Source organism: Aulostomus chinensis, chromosome 2, assembly GCF_037954235.1.
Source record: "Aulostomus chinensis isolate RoL2024-O1b breed Wild chromosome 2, RoL_Achi_v1.0, whole genome shotgun sequence".
Classification (NCBI taxonomy): domain Eukaryota; kingdom Metazoa; phylum Chordata; class Actinopteri; order Syngnathiformes; family Aulostomidae; genus Aulostomus; species Aulostomus chinensis.
In genome coordinates, this window is record NC_141321.1 from 27692476 (window position 1) to 27716847 (window position 24372).

Below are 24372 nucleotides of genomic sequence, written 5' to 3' on the forward strand. Positions count from 1 at the left end.
CCTCAGAATATACCGACAGTGCCAAATGACACTATAATCATTATTTTGTCCATACCAGCTGTGAAGGGCATGCATCCTCACAAGATCACACTCTCAGTGGAACAAAACCCACTGCAAAATAATGACCCTTGAGCTTTTTAATCATTTAGGCTATGTTAAAAGTTGTTTGTCACCCCTTCTCTTGCATTTTTAAACAAAACAAGTCTAAATTTACATTTTCTGCCATGATCTCATTTTCATTCCTTTTTGATAGCAAATTTATTGAACGTGGTCTGACGTGAAGGTAATTTGGAATTACGGATTATGAAGGGCTTGACAAATGTTAAATTAATGAGGATTTGAAATTTGCTTCTTTTGTCTCACAAGAATGAGTTTTTAATTTCCTAGGTGTACATTCAGCAGGGTCTAAAGAACACACCACACCAGGCATGAAGGAGCAGCTTCTACAGACTTGCTCGGGTTCTTCTTCATATATCTAGTTTCGCCACAACCACCTTTGGCTCTCCATACCTCTTTCCTTAAATGTTAGACTTTTCAGTTTTAGGAGACAAGTTGACACTCACATTGAGAGGGAAAAATGCCTTAAAATGGGCACTTTCCCTCTTAAATCCCAGGATATTTTATTTTTGCAGTCCACAGATGAGAAAATGAGCGCTACTCAGAGAGGGGCAAACCAAATAAACCCCTCTTTGGGCCTGAAGCCACTAATCTGTAATTTAATTTCAGGCGGGTGTCTGGGCCATGAGGACACGGGGCAAGGTCAAGGGCTACTGTACAGAGAGATGTACACATTTGGGCACAGCCTGGGGTTTGATCAACAGTCTCATCCAGTTTAGGAAGAGGACACAAGTATGCATGCACGTTTCTGTGCACGCGTGTGCGTGCGTGTGCATAAATAAATAAATATATATATATATATATATATATACGCTCTAGGAAGGTATTTCTGCTCCACTTATACAAGTAAGACTTGCAAGGTAGCTATTTCGCATATGACAGCAACAAACAATCAGAGAGAAAATCCATTATTCAAAACAAGTAACATGTTTGGGATGACTGAGCATCTGCAAACAGAGAGGGATTAGACCTAAAATAGGACTGCATCGAACTGGGAACAATTCAACATGTCAGTGTTGATCTGCATGTAAATGAAATATTTGTATTACTCTGACCATAATTCATGTTTTACTCATTACACTGAATAGTCTAGTCGGCAGATAAATCAACTGATGGAAGAGGGGAAGGATGAATTTGAGCAGCATGACTAATCCTGTGGGTGAAGAAATGTTCATAATAAACTCGACTTTGTTTTGTCTGAATGAACACAAATTTGTTCTGGGAATAATCACCAAAATGACCAGACACTTTCACCATGTCTCTTTAATGTAAATAGGCGCTGGATTATCTGACAAAACTTTGGCATTCATACTTGGACATATTTGCGGGATTTGCGGCAGTACCTAAAAAGAAGTCCAATAAAACATCCTCTCCAGCCGCTGGCCTAGTTGCTGAAGAGATAAAACATTTCGCACCAGCTAGTTGCAACTAGCTGAGATAGTCTGTGTTCATTAAAAACAATTTCTTACATATAAGACTGTCAGGTCAGTGAGAAAATCAGGGTGTATCGCATGCACCATTTGCAGTTTGTTGGAGCTTAGCTGGCATTCAATCTCAATTCCCTCAAGTTACTGAATATAGGAGAGCAGCACACACTGACAGATACAAGTTACTCCAACGACAGACGCTAATTAGCAAGTGCAGGAGTAATGGGAGCACCTAGCTTTCTCTCTCGCTGAGAGACAGTGACGGCAAGTAAGGCAGGGTCATCCCTTCAAGTGTCTCACTTCCTATTAGACAGGAGATCTCTGGCACATGCCTCATCACACCCCCTGTCACATCCTGTAGTTTTCAAAAAGAGCTTCTCTTTTGCATAGGATACAACCCACTCAACCGCATTCACTCACTGCCGTGGCCGTCCATTGACAGAAAAAGGAGGGAGGGCGATATAAAATAATGGCACATGATGCGTTGTGACGGAAACCCGAGGGAAAGATGATGATGGACTCATCCTCTGCTCAGCGGCGCTTTGACATTCTGTAGGGGATGCTGGAAATAGTCTCCAGGTTGATGGACACTGTAGGTGGAATGGGATTACCCGCCAGACTCATCTCATACCCGCCGTCTGGCCCCGATTTCTAGAGAAAGACACAAAAACACAATAAATATGATGTCAGCTGTTCGCCGTGGGGGAGGTTATTAGCTTGGAGAAATAATGAAACCCTGCGGGCTGGTCACAGTAACCAAAATGTAACCCCCATAACTAAGGCACACAAAAGGTGATCCAACTAATAAGATTCACATTTAGATTACTGCAATATAGATACTTTTGTTCTTATTAGTAAGAGTTATAGCAATTAGCGACAGCAAACCTGAAATATAAAACAGGTTTGATATAATTGACTCAAACATCAGCAGGAGGCTCGGTTTCCCCAGGACGCTACAACCTTTAAGTCTCTCTCATCTCTCTGAAAATCTAATGCTTCTCACTCGCAGCCACTGTGGACCACCTTAATTCTAACACACTGACAGAAATTGTTCTCCCTGCGTCATTAAACAGTTTGAATTAACTTGGGTGGAATTTAATTATGTCACACATGGCGCCCTCTTACTTGGAGATTTTAAAAGCAACACAGTTGGCTATATATGCTCGGAGGTTCAGCTCTTGAATACATTATTCAGGCCAGTCAGCTAGATCCTCATGCATGGATTCCTATACGAAAAGAAGTGTCCATGGGGAGAGATCTTTTCATTTTTGTTTCCTGGTGTGATATTCAACATTAATACGGCGGGAGAGGCTAATAATCTCTGTCACATGGCACAGGAGATTCCGCTCATGCTCAGTGTTGAATTAAAGCCTTTGTTGTGCTCATCTGAACCTGCCATTAGCCTCTTTTGATTAAGATATAGTCTAACTTGGGCTTTGACTTTATGAACTCAGTGAGCAGATGTCTTATCCCAGTTCCCTCCTCTAATACTCGAAATACAAATACAGTAGTGGGCTTTTCCTACGTTCTAACTGCCGATCATTATCATCCCTTCATTTGATGTTACTCACGACAGGCTGGTGTGATTTGGATAAAATCCTAAGTGAAGCCCTGAGGGCATTGCTAACAGCTTCAAAAATGTCAAAGCAAAACTGATAGAGTCATAAAGTCTGTTATTCAAACTGATAGGAATCTGTGGAAATCGCTAAGCTCACCCTACGAATATCTGTTTTACAGAGCAGAACAGCATATGAAAATGAAGCCTAGCCTCTATATCAGTGCATAATCCAAATTGCCAATGAATCCATCACAGAAATGAACACACTTTTCACACATGCATTGTCTCATCCTCCTCAAATGTAACCCTGCGTTGCCCTTACAGAGATCTACAGACCTGTATCTCAGAGGAGTCATTTTTGTTATTAAGTCCAGAGGTTAGGGGTGAAATGAAAGGCCTCTGCCTCCACCAAGAATAGGAGTGAACATCTACAGCAGAGTAATTGTGAATCTTACCAAAATAACACGGCGAGTGTCACCCATTGGGAATTTTTCTTGTTAACACTGGCAATCAAAAAGTAAACTCCAACTTAAGTGTTTAAGAGGCAGCTTCTCTCCGTCTGAGGATTCAAAGGAGCCGTGGCGGAGCAGAACTATTCCAGTACTCCAACACCTGAGACGCCAGCTGATGGACAGATTCATTTACAGCAGGTACACCAGATTGCACACTAATTTACTTGGGGGATGGTTCATGGGAGAGATACAAGGACACAGAGGATCCAATCTAATGAACCCTTGTAAATCTGCACCGTCTCTACTAGGTTCTCCATTTACATCGAAATGTAAGATTATATTTCATTGTGTGATTATTATTACTATTATTTAAATATTTGTTGAACAGCAGGACCGCTGCTATGTGACACCAACATATATAACAACAATCAGAGAAGATATCAAAGACAAACACCAGACGTGGGACTCTGGAGCTAAATGTTGGAAATAACCTTGGACAAGAATTCTAGATAATGAGACACTGCCTTAACCTTGGCGACACTTTAAAATCATTAGCAGATGATCAAGTACATTGTGAAAATGTCACTGTGCGAGAATGGCTAATTAAGAAGCATTATATATACTACTCACACACAATATACAGATCTGCTTTTATGGATGGATTTACTTTTTTTTTAAAGTATCTTACAGTCTTCAGTATATAGTAGAAGGCTGCAATGGAAATAAGATCCCAGGGGAAGTGGAGAACACAAGGTGTGGGGTATATTTAAATAGCAGCGTTATCAGCGTGGGAAGAAATATAAGAGGGAATTATTATTAGGCTTAACCTTGCATGTAAATGCATTATGTCAAAGTACTGAGAGTGCAGTATGGCTTATTCCTCTTTCTTTATAAGTTTTGAAGTCAGATACATAAATGTAATGAATAACTAATTTGAAGCTGACAAATGAGGAAAAACACCATGAAATCAGGTACAGCCATGTTTGTACAATGTTATGGGGATGTATCGTTAGACTTTCAGAAGTCGGGGGAAAAAGGCGTATCCGCTTGGCTGTTTAGTGCTCTGAGGAAGGTAAAAGCATCGGCTGGAATGTGACGTCTCGGCTTATCGGCTGTGGTGTCATCAGGGTCAGTGAGCCTTATAAACATGCAGCATGCTCACCAAGACCAGATAGCGCTACACCTGGTGGACCATGCCGGAAAAACCCAATGTTATGCTCAGCAGAGACCGGTCTTGTGTTACTGCTGGGACTATCATAGACTTATATATGTCAGCGGGTGTAGATATCGTGACGGGGATCACAGTTGTTTTAACAGGGTCGGTGCAGAAAGGGCGTGATGCAATAGGGCGAGAGGACAAATTTGATGAAGCACTTGAACGTGCGCAGAATCAGTGTAGGGGCTGAAAGTTTGGGCTGTGTTTACATGCAAGAAAAAAAATAACAATTCGGCAACATTTAAGTCAGAGTCCTTTAAAATGACCTCTGGTGAATTCATCCAAAATGACTGAGGAGGACGGCAGAGTGTGTCTGGAATTATAACAGGTCACGCTAAGTTATTAGCAAATATAAATGTGATGTTGGAAATGTGAGTTAAAACTCTGTATGCAAAAGTGAACATTCAGATATAATGACCTCAGAAGTGCTGTAAATGAAAGTTGTCAGGAAATTTTAATTTCCTTTTACCGCTGGCTTAAGCATTCTTTTGGAAGATGAAATTTGGGTTATAAGTGTCTTATTTTCCTGCAAGATGGTGCAGGCAATTACTTAACAGAAAACTGTGCTGCAGGTCTACGCAGGCTTGAAAACAAACAAACCAGAAAATAAGCCTGAGTGATCACTGTGAATGATGGAGCAGCTCCTCCTACAGACCTAACCATTTTGCTCCAATAACAATAAGCAAGAGGGAGATATCGGCCAGGTCATTCGGTTACCATCACAGTTATCCTGACACAGCAGTATACATCACATTCTACAAATCCTACACCTCTATTAGTGCTTTTTACATGGTCAAGGTACCCTGCAGCCCTCCTGGTGCTAATTATCAGCGCCCCCCCCCCCCCCCCCCCCCCCAAGCCTGGATGGGACATGGAAGTGCATTAATCTTGATTTTTCACTTCAGTCTAAAGGATCGTTTGAAGAGACTCCTGTGGTAAGCCCCAAAGCTGAGGTGACTCAGTGCCAGGAGAACGGTAGAGGGAGGAAAAAGGAAAGTCACAGTGTATTCCGCGCTCACACTAGGATGTCGGCCACCTTAGTAGGTGACTAAAACATTTACCCCACCACTTAAATTCTCAGTATGCTAATCTGGGGGAATATTTAAGGTGACACAGGATGACATTCACGGTGACTTCCACCTGTGTTGTGATTTATTTGTTTCCTGATGCAGCATGAAGGTGACTGTCACCTAATAAGCACAGAGCTGAAGGACTGTGACATGTTTACATTCAGCACCATTTCATCTGACACTTAAGGCAGCCATGGATGTATGCACAGAGGTCAACGCCACACTAAGCAGCGATAGAAAAACTGACAACAATTCATTTTCCCCCCTTTAATTTAGGACATGATAATGTTTTATGAAGTGCAAAAAAAATATTTTAATAGCATTTTATAGCAATTACTAAGCTAATCGCAGACTGTAAAATGGAAATGACACAGACAATCAGGTAAATGTTGAAAAACCAACAGAGGCAATGCAGACACTTAAGAGATCATGTTCAACCAGGGCAGTAAAACTGGATTATAATTTCTAATTTATTCTGTGACACATGATCAGAATGAATATTCATCAACTGCACCAGCTTCAAGTAACATATTAAAACAAATGTAATATATGATGGTTTTAGTCTAAATAGATAAACAAATCACTCTCAAGAAACACTCAAATTGTGGTTATCAAGTGCTTTTCAATAGCATTATTTGTGTGCATTTAATTTTGGATGACTTGTTAGTTTGATCATGGTCCTCCTTATCCCTTTAGTAAATCTACTCCTACATTAAAAACGCACTGGACCGGTTAATTAGCATGCCGAGATGTGCATGTTTAATCTCCCTCTATATGAGCATGTGCAAGTTCCTCTGCAGTTTAACGATAATGTGTGCACACTTCAGAAAGCTGCACATAAAAGTCATCTTGCCGTTCAATAAGCAACATGTTTTGCATACTCCCATCACAGTGGGAGGACTGTTCAGCATTTAGGCTGGTGCCATCTGTAAATTCTCTGGTGCTGAACATATTTACTTTGATAGCCATCCCTTGTAAACAACGAGCACAGTTTGCTTTAGAAAATTACCTGAAAACACCAATCTAGATTGGAGAAATATATGAAATAAAAGGATTGTTTAATTTTATCCTGTTGCCAACATGAATAGACACAGAGACTTGGATTGTGTTTTTCCATCCATTCATGGTGCTTCAGACATGTCTGCTAGGTAGGCACACTGACCCTGAGTGAGGCATATTAAGTGAAACTAATATGCTGTGACGAAGGCTATAACCTGGGCAACACACAAAACAAATCATGACATCACTCTCAACTGCAAACAACAACAACAATGCAAAACAAACAATGTAGGGTAACAGGTGTTGTTAGGTATGCTTGCTTCTGCATCTGTTCCACAATGGCTTCATTGTGTTTATCTGAAGGGTGTAGATGATACCAGTTTTTATGATTAGGTTAACCAGTTATAATAAAGCGGATGTTATTTTGTTGTCAATGCCCTTTTCACTGTGCTTTTCTTTCATCTATGCGTTGACAGCATATTTCAACATCCTATATCCAGTGGGCTACATCTGTGCATGCTCTCCCGAATGTGCGTAATTTTTAAACATCACCACATCACTGATCCTGCACACAATCTCTCATCTGCATTATGAGTAATCTATGGTAGTTAATTGAGCCCAGAGGCAGTTGGTTTCAATGACGGCTCCTGTGCTTTTCTGGCAAAAACAGGAGAAAAAGAGCTCTCTGGAGAAGGCAGCTCTCTGTCGAGAGGCAAACAGAGCAGAACTCCTGCCGTGTTCATTAACTGTCATTGATCAGTGGTTCAGTCGCAGTGCAACTTCTACCACAGCTCACATATTGCCAGGTTCATGTCCTAAAAATTAATATAAAGATAAGAAATTGGAACCAGCACATTTACCTTGTAATAGTTTATTTTTCACTGCCCGATTTTGATACAAATGGGTGTTTGCCAAAGTTTTCAACAGTATGCATAGATTGCTGCACAGCACATTTCACATTTTTTTTATATCAATATGAGCTGCTGTACTGGGTTATTGCAGCAGCTCATCGCAGCAGTCTATTCCATCACAGGAGATGTACTGTGGAATGAGGCTGTGAGGTATAAAAATGCTGATAAATGGCTGAGACAAAAAACATAAATAATGCAGAGATCAGAGACACTGGAATAGAGAGACAAAATCGACTCCTAGGCACCCCCAACCTCCCTGGAGAGACTCCAATGTAAGTGTCCTGTCTGACATCATCAGTGTCTTCCGGGCCTCACCTGCCACATACAGCGGAGAGAGACCAGAGGAACTCCCCTTCATCTCCTTCAGTCTTCACTCGTCTTGCTACTGAATAAATCTAATCATCCGAGAGCTCAAACCCCACTCTACCTCTTCATCCCATCAACTGGCAGCAGAAGGCTTTTAAAATACAAAAACATCGCTAAATTAAATCAGACCCCTTTCCTTCTTTCAAATTCTGTCCTGTTTGACCCCTTTCATCTCTCTCTCATCCTTTTAAGAAAGGGCTTCCCATATACCTTGTGTGTTCTTAAAAAAAAACTATAACCAGATGAAACCTCAGCTGGTGTGGTGTAAAAGTGTAAACAATCCCATATTCACGCGACTGTACAGAGTTTAAGGGAACATAGAGAGGTGAATTCAATTTCTCAACTCTGGAGACGGGCCCATTATGGTGCACTAATTGCACCTATAGGGCCTTTCTTTAAAAATGTTATCTGTTCTCTCATTGGAATTCATCGAAGGTCCTCAGGTAGATGACTGGGACCGTCCATGCTCCTCCTTATTTCACTCAGTTTTCTTTATTCCCTTCATGTCTGCCACTGAATATTTATTCGCTTCTCATTTGCAGCCATCTCTGGCTCTCTTCTTGGCTTGGGCCAAGGTTCCGTACAATACCATTCCTTCTTGCCCCTTTACACAAAATAAAAACGAACAGAAAAAAAGCTTTTAAAATAATGAATGCCTATGAAGTTAGGTTTAGCAATCCAATGCAGAATTTCACCTGAAAACTTGTAAGGTTTCTCTTGACAATGTTACTTCTGAGACATTAAGTTTCGTGCAGGTAAAGTCAGCTGGGTGATGTATTTGACTCCATTGCCAAAAGAAAAATTATAATGATATTCTGCAGGTTCCTTCAAGTGTTGTTTTCAAATGCAAATTGGGGACTGAAGACTAAAATGCAAGATAACTTCCACAGATATGCAGTGGACTCGCTCATTTTACTCGCTGGATAAAAGATAGTGGATTCTAAAATCTCATTTATAACAGTGGTTTTAACTCTGTGGGATTGGTGTGAAGAGGAGGAACTCACGATGTACATAAAGGTGATGAAACAAAATGCAAACATTTTCCCTTATTGCTTTCCTATAACTTTATGACTCAGAGCCACCTTGAGAAAAAGTATCTGCCTTGAATGCGGGAAATCAAGCTGTGTTTACTGAGAACTTCTATTATTGCCAAAGTTTCCAGAATCTATAAGTTATTAAAATAATCAGTAAGCAATATTTATGATAGAACACTGCGAGGCTGAGGCACTAACAACAGCAACAAAGCAGTGCGCAAATGATTGGGTGTGCTGCTGCAGCCAGCCATTAACTATGTCATCCGTGCTTGGCTCCTAGTAATGAAACAATAAAAGTTCTAGTGGATAAACATAAGTCACGAATGAATACGTATCGATAAGGCAAAGGTTTATGAAAACAAAGTGCCCCCTCAACTCCGAAACAAGTTAATTAAATGCAGAGCCTTGCGTTATTAAATAAGATATGCTGCACTCTGCATAAATGTATTAATCGATAGCAAAACTGCCACACAAATATTAGAATAATTGATCGAGGATGATTCAGCAGCAGAGAGGTCTAAGGGCTTGCAGGATATTACCTAGCAATAACAGTCTCTGTGAAGGTCAGTGGATACTACAGTAATGACAAATGTTTTCTCTTTGACTCCTAGTGGCCAGACTTTATTTTGGCTAGTTACAGGAAATTACTTTCTGCACCTTCAATCTCCTTCTACTCGCACTACATGCTACAGCTTTATAGCAATGACCAATCAGAGTTTTAGAAAAGCAAGCTGTAACTGTCCAGCCTTGTAATAAACAGAATTCACGCAACTGACATGAAAATGGTTAATAAAGTTAGATTTAAAAAGGTGCAGTGGAGACCTGTGCAGACTGTATATTACATGCTAATGTAAGATAAGGTGACTCATAGACAGCGATAGGACTGAGCCAAGTTATCCAGTCCATTATTCTCCTCTGCATACACGTAGCTCTTCTGTAGACATCTGCACAGAATTCAACACCAAAAATGTTCTATGACTGGACCACAGTATTCTTAGAATAGTCTCAATATGAATCAAAGTGCTCCTTCATTTGAAGAAACAATCCCTGTAATCAAATTGTGCATTATTTCTAGCACAAGCCGGACTATATTAGGCTATACTATGCTGTTATCTCTCTGGCACCACATTTATCATAGACTGAAAATATCAGTCAAATCAACAACAAGTCTCCAAAATATCAGCGTCCAATATCAAAACATCTAAAGTATGTCATAACAAAAGGGAAATGGATTTTCTGCCATTACAACTTCTGTCATTTGTTGGGTGCAGTACTGTAGCTTTCCCAAAATAGATCTGAGGTTTTGGGTTTTCCTGGCCCATAGAGGTTTATGCGTTAGGTCCAGGGAGGGAGCTGGAGCCTGTCATAGACTGGCCATGGTTGAGTGAACATGGGGCCAGCCCTCAGAGTGTCCAAATCCACTCCCCTGAGGACAGGGTCCAAACCCTGCCAGCATCCTGGCTCCCACAAATGCGTGCTTGCCTACCACATTCATAGTCCAGCTGTCCCAGGTCCAGGTCACCCTGCTATAGCGCAAACACAGTTTCCTCTCAGTCGTTTAGAAAAAAAAATTAGGCCAAAAAGGAACAGGCATCTTCTCTCTCTGAGAAAACATTCAGGGTCTTCAGACTAAAGCAATTCTACAGGTGATCACACTAGTCCAGGGTACTCTTGAAAATCTAGTGTATGGTAAAAATGGATGAACACAGTCCAAACATATCAATATGCTGGTCACCTCATGTGTATGTCCAGCTCAGTAGTATAGCAGTGTATAATCAAAGATTGCATGGAAGAATAATCACCGCGAACACAATGGCCTGGGTGGCTATAGACTGAGGCTACTGGCCTCTACCCCTTTAGTCTGTTTATCACACAGATCAATTATGGAAGCACCATCAGTAACCTGGTGTCTCCAATCCTCCTGGAATTGATGTATAGGATGACCCAGACATTGATGCTACATTACAACTATAGCAATGACATCTTGATGCCTTGTAGATTGGAAAAGTGAGGGTGAAGTACAGCACAGGAAGGGAGGCCTCTTCAGTCTACATTAGCCAGAGGCCACTCATGAGGGAGTAAATGCACACTAGGCCAAAACAGCCCACTTCCACCTCCTGATGGGCCCAGATTTTGTGAGGCTAGAGTCAGAAGAAGGCATGAAAAAACTGTCAGATAAGGTAATTTCAGGCAATGTCCCCATAATACCCACGAGTACAACGTGGCATTCCTCTATCTATGGTTCAATGTATTTTTTGCACTGCTTGCACTGATAAAGTTCTTTACAGTTTGTCTAGCCTTAATCTTGGAAAGAATTGGCCAGTTTTCTCTGGTACAGGGAGAATGCAGTTATTGTATGCCTCTTCCAACCAGTGTACTTGCGATGTACAGCCATGTTTGGACACTCATGAAATACTGTGTATAGTGTGGACAAGTGACCTTGATCATTGACCACCGAAATCGAATCACTTCATCCTCAAGTCAAGGGGAACATTTGCACTAAATTGAAGAAATCCCCTCAAGGTATTAGTGAGATATTACGTTCACATGAATAGGATTAATGGATGGACACAGCAGAAAAATAATGTCCCCGAAAATGAATTTGAGTCACCAAGCGACATCACCATCAGTGTGGAGTGATGCACCTTTCATAAGAAATGTCTGTGGTACTGAGTGTCCATTCAACTTCTCCTCTCTCCCCAGCCTTGGCTACGTATACGTCTTCTTTCTAGTCTTTCAGTAATATTTGCTTACAATAATCACTGTGGATATTTTTATATTTTTATAAGTAATATAACACACATACATACATAAAGAATAAAGATATGTTTTCAGTTCCTATTCTGTCGCATGATTTTATTCTTACTCTACTCCTGATTGTGTCTATGTCCATGATGATTTCCCTTCCCTGTTGAAAATAAACCACTTTTAACCTTTTCATGCCTTGTGGAGACCAAGAGAATTACAGCAATTCACCACCATTCTACCATTAAGATCAGTCAAACGGGGAGGGAGCTATTATGGCTGTGGCCTGAAGTCTGCTAATCAACAAGATCGAACTACACTGGATGGCCAATAGTTTATGAAAAAATGTTGGTGTGCATGTGCCTCTGCAATGGTAGCTAAGGTGGGTAGCTACCTGGAAAGTAAGGATGAAATTTCTGAATCTGTGACTCTGAGAATATGATGTTTTTTTTCCCCTCTAATACTTGTATATTTGAGTATTTTTTGCTACAATAAATACAGGCAATATTCAAGATTGGCCTAACACCCTCCAAAAAAGTAACAAGAGACTTTGACTTAGCAACATTATCCTCTTAACCTTATTCTGTAAGGCTTTACATCGTAAACACCAAAATGGTCTGCTGCAGCTCTTCACAAACTAATGCTGGCAGAATGAGAACTTCGTTGGGGGGGGGGGGGCTACTGTATAAATAAACAGAAAAGGAGAGATAGAATGCTGCATGACTCACACCTTTAAATGTTTACCATTAATCAAACCTTTACTGAGGCTTTGAGCGGCCAGAAAATGTGTTTGCATACAAGTAAAATGAAATAGATTTGTCATATCGACCCTGTGATTCCTGAAATCATAATGACAAGACTCGTATTCCTGCCGATCTGCCAAATGAATGCAGCCAAGCCTCATTAAAGCAGCGCTTACCCATAGCATCCAGAGCTCTACTACTATCACACCACTGTGATAAAGAGGGCAAAAAGTCTGACCAACACATGAAAACAAGTGTAAATTAGACTTACCCGTATTCTCCTGGCCTTAGCTTTTCAGTGGTGTCATGGCTGAAGAAAACAACAACAAAGAGAATCAATACACAGTACATCTGTGAGCAATGTACAGTTGTAATATACAGTGGTAGCACAACTGAAACTTTCATTATTGTTTCGTGGAGCAAAACATTAACACAAGCTTTGCAGTTGTTATCATTTCCCCTCCATCCTCAGTCCTCCCTCCTCCGCCTCCTTTGCTCCATCTCTGAGCACCAACCTTGCCATGGCTAACAGGAAGCAGAGGGCACAGCGCTTTATTTAATTAGTCACAGCAGCTGAGTGCTCATGTGGAACCAAACAGGGGAGGCAGATTGGGGGAGTGAGATTGATAGGCACTCTCCCACCAGGCCTTGGCTATGCTGTCAGAGGAGTGTAGATTACATGACAGAAGGTGGAATGGGGGGTGGATGGCAGGAGGATGTAAATGGTGTCTGTACAGGGGATTCATCCAGGAGAAGATTGCCTTCACTCCTACCAGTACGCCTGTCCTCTTGCCGAGGCTGTCTTAACATTGTTACTTTTGTCTATTATGCAAACCAGCTTGCAGTGGGACTGCCCTGTTGTTGTGATGTGCAGCACTTAGTGGTTTGACTGCTTTTATTAACTGTAACAACACTCATTATTCCAAATAGTTTAGAAGCTAATTTTCTCCCATCTACTCTGACAATGATCAGGTGGCCTTTTCCTCACGGACCAGCAGATTACCTCTGAGAGCACAAGTGGCTCAGTGTGCACTGCATTCTTAATCAGTTCCTTCCCAAAAATAAGGTGTAATGCCTGTGCACACTGGTAGAATCTCAAATCTTCAATTTTAATCTAAAAAAGCTGTGGGAGCCCGCAGACATATGACTGATTTAAACCACCCTTTAACGTTTTACTGTAAAAATATCAACATTAGATGACTCAATCAGAGAGCACCATCAACTCTAGTAATCAATTTGAGTGTGGTGATTCCAGGGACTCCGTTTTCAGAAAACATACATGATCAAACAAGACCACAGAAAAACAAACCTGGGGCAGAGAGGCCTTGTCCCTAGCAGCACTTGCGTGTGCAAAACATAGCACACGCAAGCAGAAAAAGATTTAAAAAATGAGGATGAAGTCATGGCTGAGAAGACAGAATGAGCATGACTTGAGTGAATTAGAAATAAAGTTTTATTTATGATCTGCCAGTGTCAGCTATTACAAACGCAAAGAAGGCAACATCCAGTTGGTAACGCTTCCCGGTCAGCTCGCTGTCATTGACAACTGCAATTTTACGCTCAATATTCCGTTGCTGTTCCTTTCACACAACAAGATTTTAAATCGGGAGGACTCTGATCCAGTTGAGAAGGTGAAGATTATGTTGTAAACCCCTCATGCTACAGGATCATTTGGGCTGATAATCTTCAGATCAGCCCCCAATCCGGAACGCCCTCCCCACAATTGTCGGGAGGGACCCCAAATCAGTCTGATTATCCTGCAGTGTGCAGCCAGCTCAAGTTTCTCAAACACCTGGGATTCTAGTTTTGTAATGCAACACTGTCTCATGTTGGAAGGATGAAATATGTAGCAATCACAGGAAAAGGAAACACAAGGCACATGTTTCTGTACTTAATATACCATAAAAAACAATTTGCAAAAGTGAAATCTACAGATGGGTGGCAACTTTAAGGAAAAATTTGAATAAATGAGAAAAACAGAATGATACCACCTTCATCTATAGGACTCCAGGGGCTGTGAATGGTTTAATGAGTATGAAAAGGTTGTGAATCATGTCATATCTTTCCAGTCACAATATCTAAACTGTATACCTGGCGGCTTTTGACGACCTCAAACCAGAAATATTTTATTTTGTTCTTTTTCTTTAATTTGTCACCTGCCTGTGTGTGTGGATCATATGATAAGAGGTTTATAATTGCCATTCTCTTCCAATCAGAGTTACTTGGCCTTCAATGCCATAACAGAAACGCTATTCCTTGGATAAATCACAGCAGTGAACATGTAGCTGACTGTACGGTCCTGAACCCTCAAGGAACAAGAGTGCAGCTCTGGAATAATGTGTATGTAACTACTAAGCAATATTTTGCAGGGAGCTCTAATTAGCACTCTTGAAGTTATCCAGTGACCCACATCTAATAATGAAGGCAACATGAATGTCCTATTTACATATCTTTAGCTGGTAATGTGTGACCGCTGGGAGAGCCCAGTGGCTGAGTATGTGGTACCAGTGAGAGGAAGGGCATGTCAAGCTGAGCTGCCTGGGGCTGCTTTCCAGGGTCTCTTCCTATCACTCTTAAGTGTAGATATTGGGAGGAGGGGGGGGTTATGTTAGAGACTTGAGGGCTCTGTCAAACTAAGAATATAGTATGAAATTAAAAAAAAAGGAAAAGAAAAAAAGCCTTCGTCTGGTAAAGCTGTGTTTTCTATGAATCCAGTTTCAAGAAGTGTTTATCTTTGCAGCATATATAATTCAAACCTAGAGCAGGTTATATTAATGGTAACCTCTGCAGTGAGTAGTAGTGATGGGTTTGATGGATTGATGATCAGTCATTAAGGATTTAACATTGCATGGAATTATGATGGACAACTGAACAGCAACCAGTCGGGAACAGAGAGAGAAAACTGACTACGTTGCCAAGGAGTAAAGAAGCTCAACCTCTTGTGCTTTCTGACAACACTGCTGCCTCCTCCATTTTGGACCAAGTGGCATGATTAACTTTCATGGTAAGTAACTGCATATTTGACAGTTTGTCTTGCAGATTCTTCTGTTCAAAATGGACTTGTCTGCTGCACGCCAACATTGGAAAAAAAGCAATCAACTAAGTTTGATTCAGCTGCCTACGGGATGATGTAGAAATCGAAAGAAAACATGAATATGCATGGCAGAGTTTGGTGGGGGACCATTTGGACCAAAAGAATAATGAAGCTCATTGCAGTGTTGTTTGTACAACAGCAACCCTGAGGAGACTTGAATGTTTCCTCTCAGTCAGTCTACCTTCAACTCATAGCACCATGGAAATGCGATGCACCACAACATGTATGCTGTCCACAAGTATTGCTTGGTATGGTTTATGTTTTTTCATCATATCTAAACAGGGATCAATTGTATTTACGAGAACAGTGGCAGTGGCTGATTAATATGTAAGGAGGTTTGGCTCAAAAGCTCCTTCTCAACTGCATTTATGATTAGCCCATAGCTTTGGTTTGCTGTTTAACAGAAACAAATTAACATCTTTAACAACCTTGTTTAAGAGGACTACTGTTCAATAATAATTTATAACATTTCAGTGACGAGGACAAGCTTTATTCAGTATTTTCTGCAATAGATATTATCTGATAGCATCTATTTTCTACCGCTTATCCTGTTAAGGGTTGCAGCAGGCTGGAGCCTATCCCAGCTGCTTTCAGGCGAGAGGTGGGGTTCACCCTGGACGGGTCACCAGTCCATCACAGGGCCAACACACAGAGACAGACAACCATTCACACTCACAGTCACGCCTACGGTCAATTTAGAGTATCAATCAGCCTCGTCCCCTCTTGATGTCTTTGGACTGTGGGAGGAAGCTGGAGTACCAGAGAGAACCCACACAGGAACAGGGAGAACATGCAGACTCCACACAGACAGATACCTCTCTCTCTCTCTCTCTCTCTCTCTCTCTCGCAGTTTATACATGGGCACGTTAAAACAATTGCCTATCTGTATTGAAGGTGACTGAGACAATAAAAAATATATAATTCCAAGGAACATGCAGCCACTTTCCCAATAGGAAAACTCAAACACCTTCAGAGATTCACTCTGGATTCACTCTTTGATTCCCATGAGAAACATAAAGTGAATATTATGTTCTTCATGCATTAAGGTGATGTATTTTATTGCTAAGTGAATAACTCAATAGGCAGGACAGAGGGGAGATATAATAAGCAGAGGTGACTTTGACTGATGCAGCTGCCCTTGTTTCTTTCTGTCTAGAGAAATGTCACCTTTACACAGCCTAAGTTGCCTGGCTTCTTAAAATCAACACATCACATTTAGTCTGATGAGCAGCTGAAGCTTTAAATAGATTTCAGCAATAGTCATTAATTGTTCAGTAGTGAGCATAGCACTACACGTCTCTCTCTCTACAGTGTTATGAAACGGCATATTTCACAACCTTCCACCTTCACAGGACCTTTCGTCAGCTTAGAGGGGTTAATACAACAATTTTTCACATGGAGCTCTCTTCTCAATAGGCGTTTCAAATTGTTCTTTCCAGTGACTCTTTGTCTATGAAAGAACTGGGTCACTGAATAACACTCTCTTCCAGGGTCTTGTTGCTAAACTCTGACTCCTTGGAGTCCAAGAATTAGAGAGACAGGGGATAGTGCACACAAACTGAAGCCCGGTTCTGACAGGAGCTGCAGTTGCGTTACTACACACAACATCATGCTCCGATTACTGAACATATTGCAGAGAGGAGGTGGGGAGATGAGGGATGAAGCACACAAGACCTGCACTGCTGCACTACACAGTACCTCTGTGGATGAACGAGTGTGTGTAGTGGGACTCCTTGAGAAGAGTGTTTTCCAATTATCAATGGAAACATGCGTGTCCATATGTGCATGTTCCACCATGCATGTGTATACCTGTGTGGATTATGTGTGTGAAGGGGATACTGCTGGCTTCATCACCTGCAATAAATTGAGCTGCACTGTTTGATAAACATTATTTGCCACTGCTGTAAAGGCAACAAAGGGACCTTACCCCAGTGCAAATGAATGAGCCCAGGTCCTCGGTTATCACTGGTTATTGTTCCAATCAGGATGGCTTTGAAAGGGGAGGCGCACTCTCTTTTGGACAGCTCATTAAGATAACACACAAACGTGGCTCCCCATCATCCCCATTAAAGGGGGGCTTGTTTCGGCCTCTTTGTCTCATGCAGGAACCTCTGCCTTTGTCAGCACAATTGGAGCCAGATGGCAAAACAAAGCGGCCTGTCTGGAGTGCTTGCAGGGTGATCTCAGAAAGCAGAGCCATTAGCTTGCCTTCACCAGCTCACCGCCCACAATGTCCACCTGGATCAACCAGGTACATGGGCGGAGATGAGAGGAAAAATGAGCAAGGGTTACTGCAAGTTGTTGCACAGAGTTGCTCGAATCCTCTAACTCTGTTCTACTTTGCCTATCCCCTTTAGCTAAAGATGAACTATTCAGTCTAGCTAGTTGTGGGATGGCTGACCCCCTCTCTCCTGGCTACACAGATCGCTCTGAAACATTCATGAGGTAGGCATTAGAGCATAAAAGTCATTGTCCCTCTTCACTCAGACACTCCCCTTCTCCTCTTAGCTTATTAAAATCACATGGTATTAATTTTACTGCTCATAGAAAGGCTAAATAATTCAATCAGACAAAAGAGGGAGTCAAATGAATAACTGTAACAACATTAACACTGGGGGAGAACTACCAAGGAGTGGTAGTCACTAAAGCTAGGACAGCACAAGATGCCTGTTGTGTTTGCTAGGAGCAAAATTAATTCTGGACTCATAAGGTCACACTAAGCAAAATGTCACATCATCCTCATCATGGAGGAAAAGAAGCATTCATAGATGTATTTTCTCATGATTCAACGGAACACTTGAAAAGTTGATATTAAAAGAATATTTCCTTTTTTAAGATTTAATTTATCAGAATTTGGCACTAAGGAGTTTGATGCAAGGACCATTACAAGCATGTCTGTTACAGGCTGAATTATTCACCATAAATATTCAAAGTTACAACAAAATGCATAAAACATTTCTGCCAGAACTCAGCACAAAATCCATCAGGCTTGATAAACAGGACCATTTGAGAGCAGGACACAGCAGCACTATTGTCGGCATTTTGTGAAACTTTGTTACGATTCACTTTATAGACAAGATAGATTTTATTATTATAGCTGTAGCTTTGAGGGAATGTAAAATGTAAAACAGCTTGTTGGCATCACTAAATTAGTGCATCGGTCTCACTTAAACACACAAACACACGCGCGCGCACACACACACACACACACACACCACAGTGGAGTAAGAATTATGCCACCAGGATGCTGTGTTGAATGGACTTGGTGCCTGGAGTTGCTCTCATTTTTTATGTGCATTCATGCTTCATCAGCGTTCGCTCACACTTCAGTGAACAAAGTTAACATTCACTCAGTTGTTTTGTCAGGTCCCTGCCACCTGCCACCTGGAGTTCTTTTTTAGGGAGCCAGACTAACCTTAAGGGCGAAGTTTGTGTTGGTAAATGATTTAAACTTCACTGCCACAGTAGAAAAATACATCTCTAGACAATATTTCTGATTAAATGTGATACAATTGCATAGTTTCAAGAAGGACTGGGAAAAGTGGCTTGTTTATAAGTAAAAGATTGATCTGTAAGTATGATTGTGTAGCAATAAATGAAGAATAGTAACATCCCCCCCTTTTGTGTTTTGGTTTTATTGTCTTTGTTTTTGTATTTTTTTGTTCAATTTGTTGTGGCCACAAATTCTTTGTTTATTGTAAATATTGACAAATAAAAATAAAGTTAAAAAAAAGTGATACAATTATGTTGTTGTCTTTAATGAGTAAAATCAACTATTGCACATTCTTTGCACTGGAAAATCTATGGAGCTGGGAACTATCCACTAGGAGGGTGGGAAGTTTTTTAAAGAACCTAAAGAAGCAGATTTGATGTCACTCAACATGGCTGCATTTGTGTTGAATAAAAATATATTTTTCTCCATGCACAAATAAGTCACTTCACTGTTAATGTTGTGGTGGTCTTCGGTGAATGTGTAAGGTAGCTGATTTTCTCAATAAATGTTAGATTTCTGCCTAAAGACTATTAAGGCGATACTTCACCCAAAGAAGTGCATCTTACCATTCAAGTACCTAAAAATAGGTAACTTAAACTCACAAGGACTTTTTTTCACTTCTTTGTTACACCGGAATACAGAAAGGGACAGCCACATACATTTAGTCTGAAGCCGATATACAACCATCTACAAGCAGCAGCAAAACTGTCTAAAAACATTTACAAACTGATATGATATGATCCAATGATCCCTGTCTTATCTATTCAACCGTGTACTCAATAATCTAAGAACACTTGACATTTGAGCTAAAAACAAACTAACCACAACCATTCTGGTTCATCGCTACTGTGGACGATCATAGATGAGCACCAGTGAGTTGGCTCAACTGAATTAGCCAGCTGGTCACTCTTGGTGCCACTGTGAATGAGGGCCAAACTGGAAAGGTTGTAGTTTGTATTTAGCTCAAATAAAAATGTTTGTGGATTACTGAACATATGACCGGATAAAGACGACATGGATTATATACTTCAGGGTTAGTAAACAAATGTTTTTGGACAGTTTTTGGATTGCTCGTAGTTGATGGCTGTGGTCTGCTATTAGCTTCAAGCTAAACATACATGGCTGGCTTTTTTTGCATTGGTGAGATACGCAGAAGTAATGCAGTGTTGAAAAAAACATCTTACTGCGCTCACTTTTCTTCACTGTAACTGCAGTCATGTTTGAGATGCTTGAAGTGATGAACGTTATATATTGAACATTTCTTCTGTGTATTTGCCACATAAACCTACGTAGCAGTTAAAGCCAAAACACACAGTAGGTCCCCTGATGCACACTGAGGCTGTGAAGCTTGACCAGGTGTGGATTGGCTGACCTGTCTTTGACTCCTCTTCTTCCAGCTCCTTGGCCTCTTCAGCTGTGGGCAGACAGAGGAGCCATTGTCAGTGAGAACTGCAGTACAAAAGCAGACACACAATGGAGTCACTTTATCACAAGCCTATGCTGAGTTGATCCTACAAAGCTCAAAGGACAAACTGTGATGAGAGAGCCTATATGACGATGAAGCTCAGCACAATGATACACCCACCATGTCAAATACACACAAACCTTCTGAACAGCTATACCCACCCCTCAACTTCCTATCCATCCCTCTCACCAAGACAGTAATCACATCAGGCTTTAGCTGCTGGCTCTCTCTCTCTCTCTAAAAAAAACCCAAAAAACATTCAACAGAGTGAGGAAGACAACAGTGTGACGAGTGTCATACTCACATACAAACGTGCCATGCATATGTATGTTTGTTCACACACTGACAAAACACACACACGCACACGCTAAAAATAGGCTAGGACAGAACATCCAAGTGGCTTGAGATGGACCTGTCAGTGTCTGATACATCAAATTAAACTGAAGCGCAATACATTTATTTACAGTCTAAAACATTCGTCTGTTTTTCTTTGACGTTGACTGCAGAGAATATAATCCTCTGGGGAAATTAAGCAAAATCCTTTATTATTATTACAGCAGGAGTACTAGTTTCCGGATGTAAAGAGCATTTGTGTGCAGTCTAGCAAATACACAATCTATAGTGTCTTCTTCTGTGTTATGTTGTGCTTGAAATTCAGATCATGTACAAATAAATTCACATACATGGCCACAACCTGACACGGACACAGTCTGTCAATCCCAGAAATAGCTTTGGGCATTTATCTTCGAATTTTGTTTTCATCAGAAGATAGGTACCATTTTGAGAGTAAAATCCACAAAATCTCCCATTTACAAAACTGTACTGATGTAACTGAAGAATATGCATGAGCCTGTTTACCTTCAGCACTTCATTTACCACCTCCAAATCAACAAAATAATTCCAGCATAAATGCCTTGAGGGACAGGGCTTTACTAAGAGAGGAGCTCATTTAAAGGCACCTGAAGTCAGGAGGGGATCCACAGGGCAGTGAGTGACAACTGCTTCCCCTGTACACTGAGTGATACATTTTCATGCCCTCATTGACTGAATCCCTAATTTCTGTTTAAAAGAGGGTCGGTTATTTCTTTAAATATAAAAGATGTGATAAACTGCATAAAAAATGAAATGTTTGCGAAAAAACTGCAATTCTCTGAAGCCAAAAACACATTACTGTTTACTTCATCATCCACCCCTCTGCCTCTGTTTCCTAGACAGTGAAACGGTGCAGCACCGCTGCTGAAACACTGATATGACATCATAAATGTTTCAACGTAAGAAAAAGTAAATGTCCCCAGTTCGTAAAGCTATATTACTAAAGATGAACCAATTAGTGAGCCTAATTAATTCATTCTCCAAATCCAGAAACAGCAGAGCATGTTTTCTTTAAAACCTTTGTGCATATTAGGACATTAAGCCTATGACAGCAGGATTTGTGCTCCTTCACATTTTCTCTCCCTTTGAATATCAACTCTTGATGACAAAAATTGCTCATTAGAAACATTCTGGGTAGTATTCTGTTGCCGACATTTTGGTATTCTATAAATTGTTATTAAAGGTGTTTTCTAAAGACTTAGAATGGAGTGGAATACTGTGTCTGTTATTTCATGTGAGACAAACACGGGTGATCAGTCACAGCGTTTGGTCCGGGTCAACCTGAAGGTTAAACCCTGTGAAACATTGCCTTTGCCGCTGTAAAAATCCATCAGGGCAACATTGCTTTTCTTGTGACTTCCATGTATCGCACAGGAACGATTCATCCAGTCACCCACGCGTAATCTCTCGACCAAGTCTGGTTAAATCAGGCTTATCTAAATGTAAAATCTACTTCGAAAAATGGAGTAGTGGCCCCGGATACGTTAATGAAAGCAAATATTAGACACACAGCCACATTCATTATATAAGGGAGGGAGGAAGAATGAATGAAAAAAATATCAAAGGGAACAGCCCTGTGCTGGTGTTGAGAGACAACACTAACCCTGGAATTGAGCTTTCACTTCCAACTACAATACCACAAGCTGCTCCACATGCATTATGACAGGGAAGAAAAATTACTTACTGACTTCCCCACTTTTACTGACCCTTGCACCCTCACTACCCAGACATGGCGAGGAGAGAGTCAACTTCAATCAGGCCATGCCCAGTAACCCCATTAAAAGATAAGACAACCACAATTAGTTTGCACTTCCCTGATTCCTGCCCTCTTTATAGGTCTGGATATGTACATAGAAAGGAATCCTATTTTAAATCCCTTCACATCTGTATTCGCATGCTATCATTCTATCTGTAGTGGAAGAGTCTCCATGATATGTGAATAAGTCAGCACTGCCTGTTCTTGGACAACACCAAATACTGCAGAAAAACTGCTAGCAGGGGACAGAATACGACGAAACATTTCGCTAAGGCAGACAGTGGATGACCATATAATCAATCCCGTATTCATTGTGAAGGCTGTAGGCAGGCAGGCAGGCACGCAGCTCCTCATCCTGCCTAGTGAACAAAAGGTGCCCCACAACCCCAAGAGCCCTTTGCTCATGGGAGGAACTGCATTATATTTCTCTCTTTCCATTTCATTTGATTTCATATGTTCCATGGAGCTATTTACTCTTTCCTCTGAGTCTGTGTCACTTCCATATTTATTTTTAAACCTCTGGGCCTTGGTGCAGACACTGGCTGACCTTTATTTAAATGTCTCCTCCACTCTGAGCAGATCTCATTACAGCAGAGCTGGTGGCTTTGCACAATCTATCTCATTTTAAAACTTTCTCTCTTTGCACTTGCGGCGATCCTCAACTATTCCGCAACGCTAATTACTGGACCCAAGTAATGACGTTAGTCTCTGCCGAAGATATGAGTCCCACCATCCAAGATCCTGCCTAGATGCATTAAGCAGAACCCCCTCTGGATTCTGAAAGTTCCTTAAGCAGTTAACAGCACATCTCTGCTTTCTAGTCTGTCTTTCACTGCCTCATTGTGCCTCCCATATGAACTAGGCATCATGTCGCAATTATGCATATCATCTGCCGGAGTTTAAGGAGTCATTACGCATTTTAATGAAGGCCCTCGTCAGGGTTTAAAAGGCCTGAAAGTATGATAGGTTAGCATCCATTTTTCTGCAAGCCCTCGAACTATGTACACAGTGGGGCGACACCGTTAAAAAAAAATCATTAAGCTGCTGTTCACATTTATTTTGCCCTTAAGGAAGGCAAGTCAGCCTAAAAACACGCTTTTATTTGAGGTTTAAACATTGATTTTAGGGAGTTATCACCAATGATTCACCACTCATTGTGAGAGCATACACTGGTGTTGAATGTGTGGAGCCACCACTTGTCTTTTCTGTGCTCTGTTGCATTTCCCACCTTCTCTCCTGGCCTCCTCACAGCTCTCCTTGATCTTCCTGCGGCAGACAGCAGCCAGAGCAATGAGCAGCACCAGCAGACACACAGCCAGCCCAATAGTTACCCACAGAGCCACTGGGGGGAATGCTATGTTCTGACCTGAAGCAAAGGGCACAAGGAGAGGGGGGCAGAGAAGAGAGTGCATCATTATTCACTCTTGCAGAGCTAAAATAAGAGCACAGCTGTCACCACTGTATCTATCACCATTATTCTAACATTTGACAATTTGCTGTCAGTGTCCATTGTCATAAAAATCCCAAACTACAAAAGTGTGAACACAGCATGAT

General features: G+C 41.1%; 1 protein-coding gene across 2 annotated transcripts in view; it reads right to left on the reverse strand.

The window, feature by feature from the left end:
• Positions 1 to 1345: 1345 nt before the first annotated feature.
• Positions 1346 to 24372, reverse strand: part of cd276 (CD276 molecule) — a 72555-nt gene continuing 49528 nt past the window's right edge. Inside the window, exons 5-8 of one of the 2 annotated variants that reach the window (XM_086188391.1) lie at positions 24047 to 24184; positions 20598 to 20639; positions 12910 to 12948; positions 1348 to 2195 (exon numbers count right to left, since the gene is read on the reverse strand). In XM_086188391.1, the coding sequence (XP_086044517.1) occupies positions 12926 to 12948; positions 20598 to 20639; positions 24047 to 24184 (203 nt within the window). In that variant the 3' untranslated portion in view covers positions 1348 to 2195; positions 12910 to 12925. Of the gene's footprint in view, positions 2196 to 12909; positions 12949 to 20597; positions 20640 to 24046; positions 24185 to 24372 lie in introns of both variants that reach the window. The other variant, XM_086188400.1, reaches the window with a different exon arrangement.